Source organism: Tauraco erythrolophus, chromosome 21, assembly GCF_009769465.1.
Source record: "Tauraco erythrolophus isolate bTauEry1 chromosome 21, bTauEry1.pri, whole genome shotgun sequence".
NCBI classification, from domain to species: domain Eukaryota; kingdom Metazoa; phylum Chordata; class Aves; order Musophagiformes; family Musophagidae; genus Tauraco; species Tauraco erythrolophus.
In genome coordinates, this window is record NC_141485.1 from 5,074,058 (window position 1) to 5,092,186 (window position 18,129).

An 18,129-nucleotide genomic window follows, 5' to 3' on the forward strand; every position below is an offset into this window, starting at 1 on the left:
TTTTTGACCTACCCAGACACGCATCGTTTTCTGCTTATTGCTAATGTTGCACAACTGTCTCGTGTACGTTAACTAAAAACCAAAAATATTTAACTGTGACCTAAATGATGCTCCAGTAAAGGAGCTGCTGCAGCAGGAAATAGGAGAAGTCGAATTACACACTAAAAAATATATATGGGGACCAGTTCACAAAGATGTCAGTGAGTATATCCTCCAGACTGCTCTTTGCATCCACAAAGCGGTGTCTTGCCTGCAGACGTGCTCTGAATAAGATGGTGATACTCCACTTCTCTGTGCCTGTGGAGGCTTCGCTTATGTCTTGAGAGCAAATCCTGGTTGTGTTGTTCCTTAGCTCCCTCCGATGTCATATGTTGTTTCTTAGGATTGGTCCGTCATCAGAATACTCTGAGAGGAATAACCATACTAATAAACGCTTGTTCTCTGGTTAAAAAGTTTGTGTTGCCATCAAGAGGTGAATTGGATTACTCCAGTTAGCAGGAGTATCGCAGGAGAGACTTCAGCAGTGATAGTCATCCCCTAACTGTGTTTCTTCACCTCCTGGTTATGTCCTTGTGTACGTCTTTGGGGTTTGTGAAAAGTTTTATTTCTAGAAGATGAAGTACAGGGGACCCTGTGCCATAAGGTCACCTGCTGCTTAAAATAGCACGTTCGTTGGATGTGTAGATATTTGCTACAGATGCAGGCAGTCAAACATCTATGCCAAAGTTACGAGAACACTGAGAATTTAGAGGAATTTTTTTTTTTTTAATTGGGATTGTTTTGCATGGAGATGTTCACTTTTTGTAAATGCTGGTTTCATTTGTTTCAGTAAGAACCTTTTTTTGATAAATGCTTATTCCTGAAAACCAAACAAACATTGAAACTCAGCTGATTGAACAGTGACAAGTATTAATGGCATTTTTGTAATGTATATAAGCAAAAACTGTATATACTGGGTAACTGTAAAGCAGCAGGAGCACTTTCTTGGCTTAAAATGTTGCAGTCAAATTTTATGAAAGGCATAAGATTCCCTCCAGAGGGAGTAAAGGGGAAGCGAAGGTGAAATAGTTCTCATTTTATGAGCTCTTTGGCTGTTACAGTTCTCTGCTTAATGTTGTTCGTGTGAGTAGGTAACAACGGAAGCTGTAATTTCTAGCATTTAAAAGGCTTGAACAAGATGTGGGCTTTGGGTTTGGGGCCAAGTTGGATGAATCTGCAAAAGAAAAAGCTGTTATGGTTGCACATTCCCATGATTTTGATGTAACCCTGCTATTGTGTGGCCCGGTGAAGGTGACTGGTCTGTTTCCTTCAGTCTTCTACCCTTAAGTGATGATTTAAGAATTGCTGTTTCTTCGTTTTACAGCTTTCATGACTGAGAGGAAAGCTGGAAAGCACAATTCCCAAAGGCTCAAATTGAACTCGGCTAAACTGTGATTTTTTATTTCGCTCTTAGCCTTCCAGCAGTCACAAGATCAACTTATGACTTGATCTCAGTATACATAATGTATTGGAGGGGATGGGAGGTAGTTAATTGTTGTGGGCACTTAGCAACAATCGTAGGTTAGGTTTGAAACAAGTGGGTTTTAATCCATTTTAAATAACTTCCTGGGGTAGGAAATGACAACCTGCTGTTGATGTGATGATCTGAACTCCGTGACTCCTGTTGCTGGGGTCAGAAAGCGAACTGAAATCAAGATCCTTCTTGGGGAAAACAAGGGGGTGGGTGTTAAATGTGTTTGATTACAGTGGGATAAAAATAATAGTCAAATGTGGATAAGTCGTCAACCTGGAGTCCTGCTGTGGAGGAGCAGCAGATGTCTATAAACGGCTTTTGAGTGTATCTAATCCCCAGTTTTCAAGGGAATGTAGCAAGTAGTAGCTGTTAAGAATCCATAGAGTAAAAAGGCAATGGGCTGAGTCTGGCTTTAAAAGCAAAGGTACATTATCAGATGCAATGTCACCGAAGCAGTGCTCTGCGGCAGCCTGGGCTGCCTGCCTGGGCAAGGCCAAGCTGGTGAAGCTCTCTTGAGGCATGATTCAGGTGACCTGGCTGTAGCTACAGTCATTGTTTGGGGTGGGATTTTTGCTATTTGTAAAATTTTTGTGACGAGGAGTCCTTTTGTCTCCTGCACTCATAGAAAATTTATTTAAACACTACCTCAGGGTGGCATGGTTGGTATCAAGTGTGCCCAAACTCATCCCATCAACTGGACATTGAATCCAAGAGTACTACTGTGTCTAAAAGCACATTTGGGTTAATAAAATAACTTTTCAATATTTATAAAATAGAGTGCTTGCAAGGGAATGAGCGTAAGACCTAAGCATAAGCACATAGACAAGTTTGGTGTCAAAAGACTTTTTGCAGTGATGGGTCTTGAAGATCACTGAGTACAGCCTTCATTTCCAGCCTCCGAGTCCCTGTGCCTCTGCATAATCTTGGGATTGCTGTCTCAAATGAGACACATGTTCCACTTAGATCGAGCTCAACAGCATTGCTAGTCCTGTGGCTAGCAATTTCTAGATAGCTTCTTGTGGTAGATTTCTGCTGTTTATCTTTTCTCACTGGTGAGATATGGGTTACAGATTGAGGTGAAGGGCAACACGCAGAAAAAACTGGCAGCAGGACAGCAGGAATGACGAGTGCTTGGTGAGCAGAGGCTATGAAGAGCGACCAGTCTAAAATGTTCTCCAAAGAGGCAGAGAAAGGAGTTTCAAACAGGAGCCTAAACCTGTAGGTAGGTACATCAAGATCATCACACCTAAAACAAATAATCTATCTGGGTGCTGACCTGTTCGTGCGCTTTAAGATCTAACACTGCAGAGGACTGTGCTCGCACACACTCAAGTCTCGCGGACAAGGGAGAGGAAGTGCGTGAAATTGTTGCTTAAACTTAAAGCTGCTCTTAGAGCAGTCAAACGACATGACAGGTCTGCACTCGCCACAAGACTGCTTCTGCCAGCACCATCGCGGAACGAGGAGTTTTCTGCTTTGTGAATTGGCAGAATCCACTGGAAGCTTTTCTCCAAAAGATGGAAAGAGCTATTAGATGTGTGGAAAGAGAGTTCATGTGTGCTCTGCAATTATCCTTGGAAGATGCCTGAAATGGTGTTTTCTGGCAAACTCTCTTGTTCTGATGCAAAGGGGAATGGTTTGTTTTCCTACTTGAGGAAAGTACTTGGGTATAGTGAACACGGACCTAATTTTTATAAAGACTTCAATCCATTACTAAAAAACACAGAAAATTAATACTGCAGATACCTGAAGCTGAGCAAATAGCTGAAAACCAGCTTGGCTTCAGGAATTCTTTTCCTCACACCCAAGCCCTGCTCTGGGGGCAGCCCAGGAGGGTCTCTGTCCCCTGCTGTAGCTGTGACCATTCTGTCAGTTTATGGGTGAGATCCCTAAACCTCTGACATGGGTCCAAGTTCTTGATCGAGCCAGTCCTTGTCATTGGTCTAACTCTTGGCTAATGGGACTAAGAGTACTGCATGAGCAGATGTCCCGAACAATCGATTTATTACATTTATTACCTTCATAGCTACCTTCTAGACATTTTTATTAGGCTGTCTGGAGGCTGTACAGCTCGCTGCCTGCACATCTCTCCTTCTGTCCCCAGGCGTGCTGCTGCCACACTGAATACGCTCTTAAAGGAGCATCTGTGTTAACATTCTTTTTGCATCATCCCGATGTTAAAACTTACCTGAAATGCACGTGCATTGAGCTTTGAGTCGTGTTTACACCAGCTGACGTATTGACATTCAGGTTTTGTGTGCTCTGTGCCAAGGTTGCAAGGATTCAGCATCTTTGTTTTGCCGACCAACGACATCTCCAGGGCCCGGGGCAGCAGTGGTGCTGCAGTCTGCGTTGGATTTGCTGTCAGGATCCGCCGGTTGCTTTTTGGGTTTATGTTTGAAATGATGCCTCTATTTCCACACTCGTGAATTTATCAGTTCTGTGTGCCTTCAAACAGCTCTCGTTGCTGAAATGCAGCGTTTGAGGCTGCACAGTCACTGCTGCATATAAAATTGAGTATTGCATTGCTTAGCAAGGCTGCTGGGGACTTCAGAGCAATTCTTTGAACTTTTGTAGCCTGACCCTTGGTCAGGCTAAAGTCCGTTTGCTTAGGTAAAGCTCAGGAGCCTGCCATCCCCTTCAAATGCCATAGAAAGTGGTTAGGTCCTGCTCGAAATCTGAGGTTTGTTACTTGAAAATGTTCTCAAAATGTGCTTGTTCTCCCCTCTTCAGATGGAGGCAGAAGGTGGTAGAAAAAAAAAAAAACACTACCAAAAACCCAACACCTTTTGCAGCCCAAGTATGCTTATCTTCTGGTTTGGTTTTTTTTTAGTCAAAATAGTTACTTCCAGGAATGAACTGGGAAGGAAAGCAAATCAGATTATTGCCATGATAACAGTTGGATGTGCCAAGATGTCTCAAGGTTTCAAGCTGTGAGTAAATACCTTTGTTTTAGGAGTGGAAGACCACAGTTTTATGGTTTGTAACAGTATAAAAGTTGTTTTCTAGATAGTGAGTGGAATTGGTGCATGTGTTTCCTTGTAATAACTTGTAAGCCAAATTGTTTGATTTTTAAACTGAAACCCATTGTAAGCTGCTCACTACCTGAGGGTTACAGCAGCTGTGTGCAAGTCCCTGGGAGGGAGCGGGGAGTGATTCTGTGATTTGGGTTTGGCTGCACTTCAGAAGAAGCATTTACAGTTCGCGTCAAGATGTGCAGATCTTCAGCATCCTGTGTCTGCTGTGACTTTTGGAGATGTGTATCGTCGCCGTTTGGGGCTCCTGTGGCAGGTTCCTGACACCTCTGCTTATCCTTAACGTTTATCTTGTGTTACAAAAGAGATTTCCAAAAATGATGCGCTGTCAGTTCTAGCAACTAAACCTTCCTTGTGCTTCCTCTGCTTGCTGCTGCAGCTGCCAAGTGTTTATTTTGTTGGTACTTGAACAGTAGCTGGATCCTTCTAATGGGCATGCAAGACAATTTAACTCCAGATCTTGAGTAAGAGGGGAGTGCGTGTGTGGTGTACAGGAAAGCTTGTGTTTATCCATGCCGGAGATTACTAAGCTCTTGTAGTATGAACCTTATCTTTAGAACGTGTTTCCTGAATCCGTCTTTCTGTCTTTCCTTTCAGTGACAGCTTAGCCTCTCTGTGGCATTTACTCTACAACTGCTCGTGGAGAACGTAATACCGAGATAAAGAGTGGTTCTGTTAATCTGCCAGCTCTGCTGACCACCAGAAAAAGTTCTGTGGGCTGCACACCATGATTCATGAAAGTGGGTCTGTGGTCTTCATTTTGAATACCACGTGTTTTATCATCAACCTGAGCAAAGGTAGAGCACTTGCAGAAAAATTTGGGTTTATTAGATTAGTGACAGGTATCTGCAGGGCTAGTTCGCTGCAAGGTCTATGTCAGTGGTTGCAACGTGTTCAGTCCAGTCTGATTACATACCTGTGGATCACAATAATGTGGAGGATGACTCGAGATGTGATCCTCAGGCTGAAGGATCAAGCAGACTAATGTTGTCACTTTACTAACTTACCAGGCAAACATATTATATCATAGCAGAGAGCTTGCTCAAATATGAATGCCTATGAAAAATGTGTTAAGGTGTCATTCTAAGAGTGTGAGCAGAGAGGAATGAGGAACAAGGCAGAGACAAACTGGGAAGTAAAAGGAATGAAGATGAGTGGGATCCTTCAGCTCCCGAAAGGGTCTGCTTGGCACGGAGCAAGCCTGGAACAGCTGCCCCCATGCACTTGTCCTCCTTCTTCAGAGGTTAGCGAAGGAGGGGCTGACCAGGAGATGCCGGGAAGATTCCATACGTGCTTGTGTCTCCTGCTGAGCATGAACCAGGTGCTCTAAGCTAGAGGAATCTAAGTTAAGGAAAGATTCCTGTTGTAAATAGAAAGGGAAACTCCAAAATAGCTGTTCTGGTCCCTTTCCTGGTAGGGCACCTTGGCAAGGCTTCAAAGTTAAACACGAGTCCTCAGAGTTTTCAGCTCTGGGTGGATTTCAGGCACTTAAATGTATTTTGAGAATCTGGGCCAGGGTTTCTGGACTTGTTGCCATTCAGCTCTTCGGTATCTTTGCATCAAAAACATTCCTTTATAAAATTAAGGGAGTGTTTTTTGACAGTTCAAAGGATTTAGATATTTCTTTCCCATAGGTCACTGAAATAACACATTACCTGTTTTATGATCTTGGACATGTCATTCAGGTGTTTCTTTCTCAGACCAGTGCTGTAACAGTTTGCTAGGGTCTGGATTAACTTTTTAGTAGCAGTGTAGATGTTTGCATGGAGAGCAGTTTGCTGTGCAAATAAGATGTGTTGTAGTTTTTGCATCCAAAGAACTAGTTTCTTCAAAGCTCCGCTTGAATTGCTTGAACGCACGTGAAAGGCAGCTCTCCGGAAAGCTGGAGGAGAAGGTGGCTGTGAGCGTTTCAGCAAAAGTCATGTCTCAGCATGTTACCCCTGTCCAACATTAGTGTTGATTGTTGAGACACCAGAGCGATAGACGTTGCTGCTGTGTCCCTTTTCCTACCCCTGTGCCTGGTGGCACCACTCCGGTCCCTGCAGTTCTTTGCTTCTGCCTCTGTAAAACAGCTGTAATTGAGCATTGACCTCTTTGTGTCAGACCCTCTAAGATTTAATGATAAGTAAACCATACAATGATTGGGTGTGGGGTTTGTGAGGGAAGGGTTTAATTAAGTGATAATATTGCAAAATAGGTGTTGAATTCTCAACTAAGGAGCCTAATCATTGATCGTGATGGGCAACTGACCAAACGGGCTTTAAAAGCAGGTTTGTTCTTTCTGTGATGCTTATCACCCTACCCCTGCCTCTGTCTGATTTCTTTGCTCAAGAACTGGAAACAGAAATACTCTTTGACAGCTTAAATAACCAAATTTAGAACGTGGCTTCCTGTTCTGACTGGTTCTTCAGGATTCAAGTATACTTTTGCGTGCTTTCCCTCTTCCTGCCTCCCTCCTCTTTTTTTTTTTTTTTAAACTAGGTATGGGCTCCTTTATAATTACTTTGTTAATTTCCCTTACTGTGTAATAAAGCTGGTGTATGTAAGCACTGCCTTGGTGGGTGGTACGCCTCTTACTCACTGGGAAAGCTTTGTTTCTTTACTGTACTCTATCTCATTCTGCCCTGCATGCATTGGCTTGTTTATGATCACAGCTACTGAAATGGCTTCGTGTTTTCCTGATAAATTGGACTACATAACGCAGTTGGCTTTGTTTCCCGTGCTAAAAATGGCCATAAGACTTTTGTCAGATCGATTTCTCCATCCGAGGTGAGAAGGCAGCAGTAGGAGACGAGCGCAGGAGGTGCTGCTCTCAACGGATCGGTCTCTACCTATTTACAGGTTTGCTGCACTAATTTAAGGCTCTCCCCGGATAAGTCATCTGTTTGGACTCTTAATCCACTCAGCCTTATCTGTAGACTCTGTTCATTGCTGAAAGCCACATGTCCTCACGGCAGTAGGATGAATTAACTGACCTTCCACCGGAAAAACAGGGGCATCAGGCCCTTTGACCCTCCAACAGCTGGAGTGTGGCACCATATTCTTCAAAGCTACCTCGTAGGACCCTTTTTCCCCATCAGACCTGGTGCTGAGGCAGCTGTCTTTGTGGGGAAAGATTGAACATAGCTACTGGTGAGAAAAACAAAGCACTCGACCCACCTCTGCAGACGGAAATGAACTCGCTACCTCTGCTCTCCCCAGCGGTGCCTGTGCAAGACTCCAGTGCTCGGCTGTGGGCAGCCACGAGTTGTTTTCAAAAATTCAGTAACTTTTCATAAACGACACCGGAAACAGCTGCCCAGCAATAAAGAACAAACTTTCCATTTGCGCAGTAAAGGTGGCTGAGCAGGCACTGCTGTAGCTCATCGCTCTGCGGGGAGAGGATGTGATGGTGGTGAGGGGGAGGTTGGTTTGCCCAACGCAGCAGCTTCACAAGTTTGTTTTTTTTTTAAAAAAAAAAATCCCCTGAAAATATGAGACCGGGTTCTGCATTGCCTTATCTGTGACACTGATGCAAACAGATTTAAGCCAAAATTCCTACGCCTGATGACATCCCACTGCTCTCTTTACCTTGAACACTCCTGATGTTACAGCTGTAGTGCTTTCCACAGGTTTAACCTGCTGTGTTGGAGGAAGAGAAGAACATTCCTTGCTTGCACAGAGAGCACCTGAACTTCAGTCCAAGCAGACTTAAAATAATGCCCCCACCTTCGTACCCACTAGAATAAGTTTCTAGAGGGACTATAGCAACATATTGTCTTCATTGGGGTTCTTCAAAATGAGAGAACTGAGAGGACCAGAGAAGAGTCCTGCTGGCAGACATACTCTGAAATGAGAAGAGCCAAAGTACAGGCTAAGAATTGAACATGCCTAATAAGACAATTTGTGCTCCAGATTTAAACATCTTAGCATGTGAGCAGATACTCGGCAAACCGCTGTGGGATAGCAGTGAGTGGAATATGGTGACACCCACACCTTTGTGTGGTCTGACAAGAAGCAGCAATTCAGCCTTAAGCTGTTGATCTTGGATGGAAACATTAGCTTGATTAATGCCCTCTTTGCATGTGGACTGTGTGCGCTGACGGCACTCCGTGTCCAGCTGTAAGCATGCTTGCTGCAAGTGTCAAATCTCTGCACGCTGATGCAAAACCTGACTAGGGTGCTTGATGCATTTTTACTGGTGACCGAGGCCTCGGCTGTCCAAGGAGAATCCCATTTGCAAGCTGCTAGCTCCGTGCAGGACACAGAATTACTCTATTACATCATTGCAAGATCAAAACGTGTTAAAATGCACAAGGAAAGTGAGGCAGCTGAAGTTACTGGTGCAGCTACTGTGACTGTACAGCTTTGAGATACTGGCACTGGGGGGAGATTATGGTTGTAGGAATAAACCATGTATTTTCAGCCTTGTCTGCCAGACAGAATGCTACAGGTTGATACAAGAGCTCTGTACACGTGTGTTCTGCCTCCGTCCCCTTAAACTTCTCTCCAGAGGCAGCTCTGGTGGGCATTCCTCTGTTCCCTCCTCCTGAAGTGCCTGGCCAGATCTCCTTTGCACTCCTCATCGTTTTTTTACCGTGATGCTTCCAAAACTGGTTCTAGCTGCCGGAGTAGCTGGCTTAGTTAGCTTTGCAAAGGTTTTGGGATGTCTTTTTTTACAATGTATGCAACTGAACACCGTAAAGAATAATAAACTACAAAGGTTAAGTGAAATCCTGCTGCCCAGCAAGGGTCGTGCTGTGCTGGGCACAGATGCGCTGGTGTTTACTGCTCGCCTCTGCAGCAGGTGGCACAGCCCTGCTAATCCTGCGACCTCCTGGGGAGTGTGAAATGTTGACCAAAAACTTGGACAGGCAGTGTGCCCTTTTCCTCCCCGCAGCAAAGTGTAATTTCGTGCGCTGGGCTGGGAGCACACGAGACCCCAGACAGACTTATTTACCTCTTGTCATACAGTGATTAATGGCTGTGCTCACATGCTCTATTGCAGCACAGCCTATTAGACTGCTACCTGTCATCACTGCAATTTTGAGCACTTTAAATTCTTTATGTATTTGTCCCAGCAGAGTGCACCTGCTTCCAGCAAGGAGCAGTTTCTTGGCTGTCTTGTGACCTGCTGCGTTCAGCTCCATCTTGTTGTGCATCCCCTCGAAGCCCCTTCTTTCTGCCTGCTCCTTGCTCCTGTGTGCTGAGAGATCAGGTTATGGGATCAATACTTCTGCCCGTGTTGAAATGTAAGGTGCAACTCTGACAAAGAAGTAGGGTTGTTCCTTAAGTCTGATTTTTAAAAAGCAGGATATGAAAATAACACATGCTCTACAAATGGACAGTGGGAACTGAAATGTTAATCTCACTAACACGTAGCCTGAAGGCAGTGTCAGTCTCAGGCTGGTATTTCAATCTTTATGGCAGCAGAACCAGGTTCACATACCTTTTAGTACTGCAAATTTCAAGATATGAACTTATTTAAGGATTTCCTACTCCTGTTTTCTGAAGTTTTGAAAAAAAAAAAAAAAACTGGGACATTTCTATCATCGTTTGGTCTTCTAGCATATGGAGCTGCAGTGCATGATTGCATTAATCCAGGACTAATTAATTTACAAATCTATTATCCATATGTTATGACTAGCTGCTTTAAGAGTGTTGCTTGTAGTAAATCACTGCACTTGTTTTTAGCAGTTTTTAAGGGCTTGCCTTTGTGATGTCAGTTGCATGTAAGAAATCTGACATTTGTCTGGACAATATCTAAGTGCATTTAGTCTTCTACAAAGCTTGAATAAAGCCCTTAAGTTACTAATTAGAACAAGCAGAAGTTCTGGGTTTGTTTTTCAGTCTGTGAATGTGTGGTATGTGTTACTACTGAATATGAGGTTCTTGCCAGTCTCTCCACCTCTGGAAGGATTGAGTTACACTCTGTTTCTCTAACGTCCTGAATTTTTCCATTGCTTCTTGCAACTGAGTTCATTTCTGTCTAACAAACTGATTTTTTTTTTTTTTTTTTGACACTGCAGCAAGCTGGCACTGCATTTTCTTTACAGCTGTGAGGACCCATTACCAGAGATGTGCTCTTGGCTGTATAAGATGACATTGCTTAAATTAATGCAACCAAACCATATTCTAGCAAAACTTGCAGAATCATAAATTCTACTGCTTTGTCCTTTTCCCTGCGAGTCCCTGAAGTGGGAATGGTTGAGACTTTTCAGGCAGGTGTCTGTCGTGCTCCTATGAAGTCTCAGACCTGAAGCAGCTGCCATCATGCTGTGTTATTTTTTTTAAACCCCTCTCTGCCTCTCTGAAAGTTTTAGTTAATAGTTGGAAATGAAGCTTTGACGAAGCTTTCTGTTGGCTTCTAACTCTGCTCTCTGATCATAGAGGCAGTTCTGCAGTGATGCCCTGACAGTATTTTTTGATATTTAGTGAGTGTCATTAATAAGTACGTGTGTTTTAAACTCAGCATCTTCCCTGCCAGCTCACTTGTGCCTTGATACTGGGTCTAAGCATGTGCCATCTGCACCAGACAACTTAAGAATAGTAGATTTTTTGTGTCCCTCTGTGCTGGGATGTCCTATGTTTCTATGGGAGACAAAACTGAGTTATCTTCCAATGTTTCTTGGTTGTTTTCCCACTCTCCTTAGTTGAACTGCTTACTCGGAGTAAGGGTTGGAGAACACAGATCTGGAATGGACAGTTTCTGCTTCGGGGCTGTCCTGGGTGCAGGACTGGAGCCCACAAACCGCCCCTCCGACTCTCCCCAGTGAAAAACTGGATTAAGTTTCTCTCGTGCTGGAACATCTGAATTCCCAGCAGCCAGAGGACAAGATTTTTGTCCTCAAGAACTTCCTTTCTTCCTTTTTTCCTGAGGGGCGATGGAGCTAAAGATGAAATAGCATTGAATGGCAGCTGCTTCTCTTCTTTGGCAGAAAACAAGTTGTCAAGTCTCTGCGTATGAAAGTTATGCCAAGAACTATTTCCTCCCTTCCCATCTCCTGCAGGAGAGAAATTAAGGTCGTTTCCCAAGCACCCGAGTTCCCGCTGCCTGCCTTGCGCAAAAAACTCTGTTGATGTGCTGCTTCAAACCTCGTTTCAAAGTTTGCAGCCTTCCTGGCTTCCCGCCTCTCCTGGCCTGGATCTGGGGCGGGGGGGGGAAGGCAAAATAGAAAAAAAAAAAAAAGGAAAAACAAAACCACAAAACAACCCACCCGCAGCGGCGTCCCCCCGTCCCGTTCTCCCGCTCTGCCGGCGGAACCAGCCGTCACATCCCGGCCCCGGAGCGAAGGGGAGCGCCCGCCCGTGCCCGCCGCCTGCCCGCTCCGCGCCGCTGCCCGCCCCGCTGCCCCACGGCGCCACGTGCGGGGCGGGGGCGGGGCCGGTCCCGGGGCCGGTCCCGCCCCGCTGCCGGGGCCGCTCCTGCGCACTGGGCGGGCGGCCGGAGCGGAGCGGAGCGCGGCGGGCCGCGGGGCAGAGCGGCGGCGGCTCCCCATGCCGCGGGGCAGGGCGGCCGCCTGCGCGGGGAGCCGCGATGATCCCCTACTTCTCCGACAACGCCGTGATCTCGCAGGGCGCCATCGCCCAGCTGTGAGTACCGGGAGAGACCGGCTCCGACCGGCACAACCTCCCCTCCCGCCCGCACCCCGGTGCCGCTCCGCCTGCCCCGGCTCCCAGCGCGTTCCTTCCCCGCCGTGCCGGGCGGCCGCCCGGGCTGTGCTTTCCGCGCTCTCGGGCGTTGTTTCCGCCGCACGTTTCCTTCGGGAAAACTTTCCCCTGGCCGCGGAGCCGGCACCGCACCGGGAGGCGGCCGGCGGGAGCGGCGCTGCGCGGGCACCGGCACCGCAGGGTTGATTTGCCTTTTTTTTTTTTTTTTTTTTTTTTTTGTTAACTTTTTCCCCTACAAAATCTCCGGGTCCCGGCCAAAGCGCTTCGATAAGTGTTAGTTAGACTGTAGCTGCCCGGGGGAAACTCGGCTCTGCGCGTCCTTTCGTCGGAGCCGCCGGTTCTGCCAGAGGCGGTGCGGGTGCCCCGGGGCGGTGCGGGTGCCCCGGGGCGGTGCGGGTGCCCCGGGGCGGTGCGGGTGCCCCGGGGCGGTGCGGGTGCCCCGGGGCGGTGCGGGTGCCCCGGGGCGGTGCGGGTGCCCCGGGGCGGTGCGGGTCCGGGCCGCAGCACGCTCCCCTGGCCGCCCCCAGCACACAGCCAGGCTGTGTGTGCTGATGGTGAGGTCCAAGCTTCCTGTGACCGTGTACCTTGGCCCTCTCTTAGGCTTAAAGTAAAGATTAGTCTCTTTATTTGGTCTCTTATTTTGGATTATCACAAGGTGGCAGATAGGGGCTGCGGGCTTGGGGTTTGGTTTTTTTTTCAGGTCGGTGCAATAGGAGCAAGATTGAGACCTTACACTCGGGATCTGCAGGTCATGAGGGAGGAACAGGAGCTGATGCCAGTTTTTAAGTACCGTCGGTCTTGGGCAGCTGTAAAGTGCAGACTGAGTGTCTCTGTGCCCCATACTAAACCGCTTGAAAAATCAGTCTCTCCAGCTGCACACCCCCCTTTGAAATGCAGATACAAATAATCATTTAATTTGTAGACAATTAACAGTGACTGCCTGACTGGTGGAGCTTGGCTGGAGGGATTAAGGAGGGAAATGGCTGCCATGGGGTGGTAGATAAGGCTTGAGAAAGATAGTTGCTGTGGTCTAGTCGTGCTTGATATTTCTTTAAAGAAGCCAACGGCTATTTTATCTCTTGGAAACATCATGAAAGGCTTAAAGATAGTAGGATAAAATGCTGGATTCCACCTGGAACTGTGTTCTTGTCGTGAGAAGCTCCTGCTAGAAACTGAGCTGCCTTACGCTTACGAGGTCTGTAGTAGATATCGCTGCTTATGCTTGATATGGAAATGAGTCCCTGGACTCTGTGGCCTCTTTTTTGAACATAAGCAATCACTGCTGTAGTTGGTAATCAGTTCAGTTAAGTCTCTCTGAGCCTTTCATACTCTTCCCAAAATGCTTGTAATTAGGCTTTTTTTTTTTTTTTTCCGCTCGCAGCGTTGCCTGTAAACATTACAGCTTTCCCTGTGGTTGCTGATAATGTAGGTTTAACGGTGATATACCTGAACCGTTCTGTGGAGAAGCAAGGATGCATATTGGATGTGCCCTGGGCTTTGGGAAGGATCAGTAATTCTGGAATTGTGGAAAAAAAAAACCCAACCCACGGTAGTCTCAAACATTTCCTTACAGCTCAAGATGATTTACCAAGCTATATTATGTAGCTAGGTAACAATTTAAGTGCTTTTAAAATGTTTGTTTTTTACGCTGCTCAAACACTTAACCCAGGGTTTGAGTCTGTACAGAAAGGGATCAAAAGAAAGGGGAAGTACTGCTCGTCTCTGCTCCCGCGGTCGCATGTAGCCCTGCGGTCTTGTATCTGGTAGTAGTTCAAATTGCCACTTGGTTGGAAGGACCACCCTTTCCTTTTCTGGAGAGAGAGATAACTGAGTTATCGGAGGAGCTTATGCTGTCCTTTGCCTCCTGGAAGGAAAGATTAATAAGCATGAGAATGACAGAGCTTTTGGCCCACACATCAATGTTCACACAGGGATGAACGCTGGATTAATATTTTGATAGCATTCTCAATCAGGACAGTGCTGTGACTTTTGGGCTGGCATAATGAAGAAGTGTTTTAAAATTCATGCTTACAAGTTTACAAGGGCTGATTAGTATTGGATGTCCTTATTTCATTGTGGGCAAGACCTAAAAATCCAGATTTTGTTGTTTTGCTGTGCTAAAAATGTGTTCTTTGTGGAATGGGAAGGGCAGTAGTGACCCAAATGTTATCAGAAACGTCTGTTTCGGTGTATTCTTTAGTAGATGTATTTGGCTAATCAGCTCTGACTTTCAGCGATCAGCAGAAATTACTCTTGTGTTGACGCTTTTAGTCAGTACCGTTGTCAGCTGGTCTGGATCTAATTCATTTCAGGTTCACAAGGATTCAAATAGTGTCCGAGAGACTTGTGTTTATCAAAATGCTCAGAATTGATAGTTGTAACTCATTCCAGAAAGTCTTGCTGCTCTCATTGAACCTAGCGTGGGAATTCTGCTGATTTACTGGTTTATTTGTGTGCGGCATTCAAAATGTACTTTGGTCTACTAAAACTCTAAGGCAGCTGATGGAAAGATAGAAAGAAAAAAAGCAGAACTTCCAACAGTCTGCAAATACCAAAGAGTTTTCAACAGAAGAAACCTGAAGAAATTGCCGTAGATGAGTTCTCCTGCCTGTGGTTGCTTCCTCTGCCTTTGGCCGAGTTTTAGGTATCTAATTCATTGTTAGTGCCCCTGAAGTGTTTTTTCCGTGTCCCTGTGATAATGCCAGATTCCTTTATCACTCAGTTTTCGTCTTTATCTCCGTAGCAAAGCAGGATTATCCATCGATCAGGGAGCTCACTTGGCATTTGGGAAGACCCAGCCTCTTGCTCCCTACTGCTCCACGTCCTTCCTGTGCGACTGTGGCCGAGTCCCACCAGGCCAGTGTTCAGGTTCTTTTGAACCTGAGAATTAACCACCTCCCTTTGGTGCCCACACCCCCTTGGCATTTTTGTGCATTTTTTTTCGTGTTTAAATACTTTTGTTTCTGCCTCAGCGTCCTTTCTGCAAAGCAGCAGTGAGAGCCCACCCTGGGCCCACATTGGGCACGTGTTAAAGCACTCCGGTACTGTTTACTACTTCATCCTCCAACACTTTAGGAGCCAGATGGATCTAGAAACATGAATATGCTTGCTACTTTCCATGGTTCTCATACTTGCTTCATACCAGTCTGTTTCCTATTATAAGATGTTAACTGATAGTTTTTGTAAGTATTTTAAACTTCAGAGGGGAAAAACAAGGGAGCTAGAAGAGAGAGTTTCTTCACGTTGTTGTGAGTGTATCTTGGAGCTCTTAAAAAGTGAAAAAGGAAGTAAAATCTACGAGTTAAACAGAATTGTTTTCAGCGAAAGGTTAAAGGTGGCCACAAGATGTTCTTGCACACTTGGCTTAGCAGCCTGTTGCTCTCTCAAATAATCAGTTTTCTCGTAAGTGACAACCCTTCTTCTGTATAGCGTGAAGAAACACTTTACAAGGTAAGAGGAAGTTACAGGCTGCGCAGGTAATTGCAAACTGTACGCTAAATTACAACACTGAGTAACTCAGGCTCGTTGTATTGCCGCCTCCTTGCTGCAGCCTGTCTTTGTGCCCAGCCTGCCTTGGCCCTTGTTCTCCCCCACCTCTTGCATTTACCTTTGTCACGCAGCCGTGGCCTTTATGCTAGGAAATTTCATGACTGTCTAGTTTTAAATTATGCCGTGTGCCAAGTCAGGAACTTCAGTAGGTGTGTGGCTGCTGTTGTGTTGTTTGGAGAGCTGCTTATTTATTTACTTATCCTATGGGAAACCTTACAACCTTTCTGTCTGCTCACGGTGTTGTTGCTGCCAAAGTCCTTGACCGTTCAGCAATTAGACCACGATCCTCCAAGCGGTGTTATTGGAAATCTTTAATTGCTTCTGTACCTTTGTAAGTGCTGCAGCTTTGTGAGTCTTTTGCCATTGTGTTGAGAGTCGATGGTATTTAAGAGTCGACGAAGAGATGCTTGGAAACAGCTGCTCAAAAGAGTGGAAGATCAGCAGAGTGATTCCAGTTACTGCTGCCAGCTTGAGTTGAAGTTGCCTCATGAGCTGAGGGTCACTGGTTGGAGGCGCTTGAAATGCAGAAACAAGTTGATTAGCTCTATCTCTTGTAGAGGCTGGTGTTATGTGCTCAGGGTTTGTATGGCTGCAGAAGACAGCCTTGTACTCCATCGAGGACACGATGGGAGTGTGCAGGCAGAGGAACCTGACCCCTTACCCTTCCTGCCCACCCCTCCGTGCAGCCGAGCTCCCCCGGCACAGTGGATGGGCTTCCTGTTGACTGAGCAGAGTCATCGGGGATTTTTCGTCTTTTTTATTTCTTTGCTGATTGCGATAACACCAATGCAATGCGTAAAAGGCCTCTTACTACCCACTGGTTATTAAAAACTCTACCCAATTACCACAACTTATTTGCATAAAAGTAGTATGCTGTGTGCTCCAAAGTTAATCATTAACTAAGCGAGGGCTGTATTGTTCATAACTACTTTTCCTGTTTGGCATTTCCTTTTATTCCTCTGGAAGCTGTGGGTATTTGTCTCACCGATCCTTCCTGGTAGGGGGTTGGAAGAGAGACAGAGATGGTTATCGGATGTAAAATCAAAACCTGAGCAGCAAACTAGTGTTTCAAGGACAAACCTCCCACACCACCACCCATTTTTAAGCCATATGTTTTAGTTAGGAAGCCCACGCTGCTGGGCTGCCAAGTTCATGTTTTAAAAGGCTCTGAATGGTAGTGTTGCCTCTCAGATTCTGTGTTTTCTTGAAACTTCTGCAGATGTTTCTGTCTCTGGAAATGCTTGGGATTTTTCTAAAGACCGCAAAGCAGAAGGACCCAAGTGAGATTATCAGTAGAAAAGGACCTTTTGGGACCAGTGAATAGGCTGACTGGGATTTTTTTGCAGGACTGTACTTCCTTGTACCTTTATCATGGAGTCCTTGGCTAAAATATTACTTCACTGGTTTTTAAACAACTTCAGGCTAACTTTCCTGTAATGTTGCTTCCAACTAGTGTTCGTGGGGTCAGAGAAAGTTTAAAATTCTGCATCCGGTTCTGCAATAGGCTCTGAAGAGTTGCTGCCTCCTCTGCATCGGTCTGACAAACAGCATTTAAATTATCAGCCCGTATGGGCTTAAAACTAGTTCAGCAAATATTTTTTCTCCAGTGTAATGGATGTAATGTGTACAGAGCAAATCTGCAACTTGAATTTCCAGCCGTGGTGTTTCGTAGCAGCTGGCTGAAGACTCTGTTTCCACAAACACGTGGAGCAGAATTCACTCCTGTCGTTAATTCTGAATGCTTGTGCTTTTGCTGAAGTATTCAGCAGACACCCCTTTACTTTGCGGGTGCTCCTGGGCCAGAGCTTTAACCCAGCAGTGCGGGAAGTAACCGGACACTGGCAATAGTTCTGCAGCCACCGATTGGTGTGGTGCGTGGGATTAACCAAGTGTTTTGTGACAGAGAGGAGCCTTCTGGTTCAAGGACATCAACTGCAGATGAGGAAGGGTGGAGAAGAGAAAAACCTGTAGAGGTGAATGATAAAATTAAGCCATACCCCAGCGTTCACGAAGGCTGGGGGTGATACAGGAATCCAGCCCGTGAGATCGCTGTGTAGGGTCGGCTTTAGCAGCTCTTCAAATTTGGGCATTTCTAGGTGTTATTAAGGCCGCAGGCTCCTCGTTCAGTGCATTTTCCTGTTTATCCAGTGCTTATCTGGCACTCCTCAACATTGTATTCAGCCCTTTGGGGTCTCTGGGTTTATTTGTAATAAGCCATTTAAGAAGTAGGCTTTTTCTCAAAACACCTTTGTTAAAAGTAGGCTAAATCCACAAACTGCTGAACCATAAATTATTTAGTCCTTTCTTTTAAACAAATGATCTTTGTCACTTAGCAGTGAAGTCCGTAGTTTGTTCACACACTTCTCACAATGGCTTAATGAG

The 18,129-nt window shown here is 45.7% G+C and overlaps 1 protein-coding gene across 3 annotated transcripts in view; it reads left to right on the forward strand.

Annotated features, from left to right (window-relative positions):
• The window catches only part of SSH2 (slingshot protein phosphatase 2), a 102,163-nt gene that overhangs the window by 34,606 nt on the left and 49,428 nt on the right, over positions 1 to 18,129 (forward strand). For 2 of the 3 annotated variants that reach the window (XM_086624491.1, XM_086624492.1), the window contains exon 1: positions 12,059 to 12,120. The exons of the other annotated variant lie outside the window; for it this stretch is intronic. In XM_086624491.1, the coding sequence (XP_086480617.1) occupies positions 12,065 to 12,120 (56 nt within the window). In that variant the 5' untranslated portion in view covers positions 12,059 to 12,064. Of the gene's footprint in view, positions 1 to 12,058; positions 12,121 to 18,129 lie in introns of those variants that run through there. 3 annotated transcript variants of the gene reach the window in all.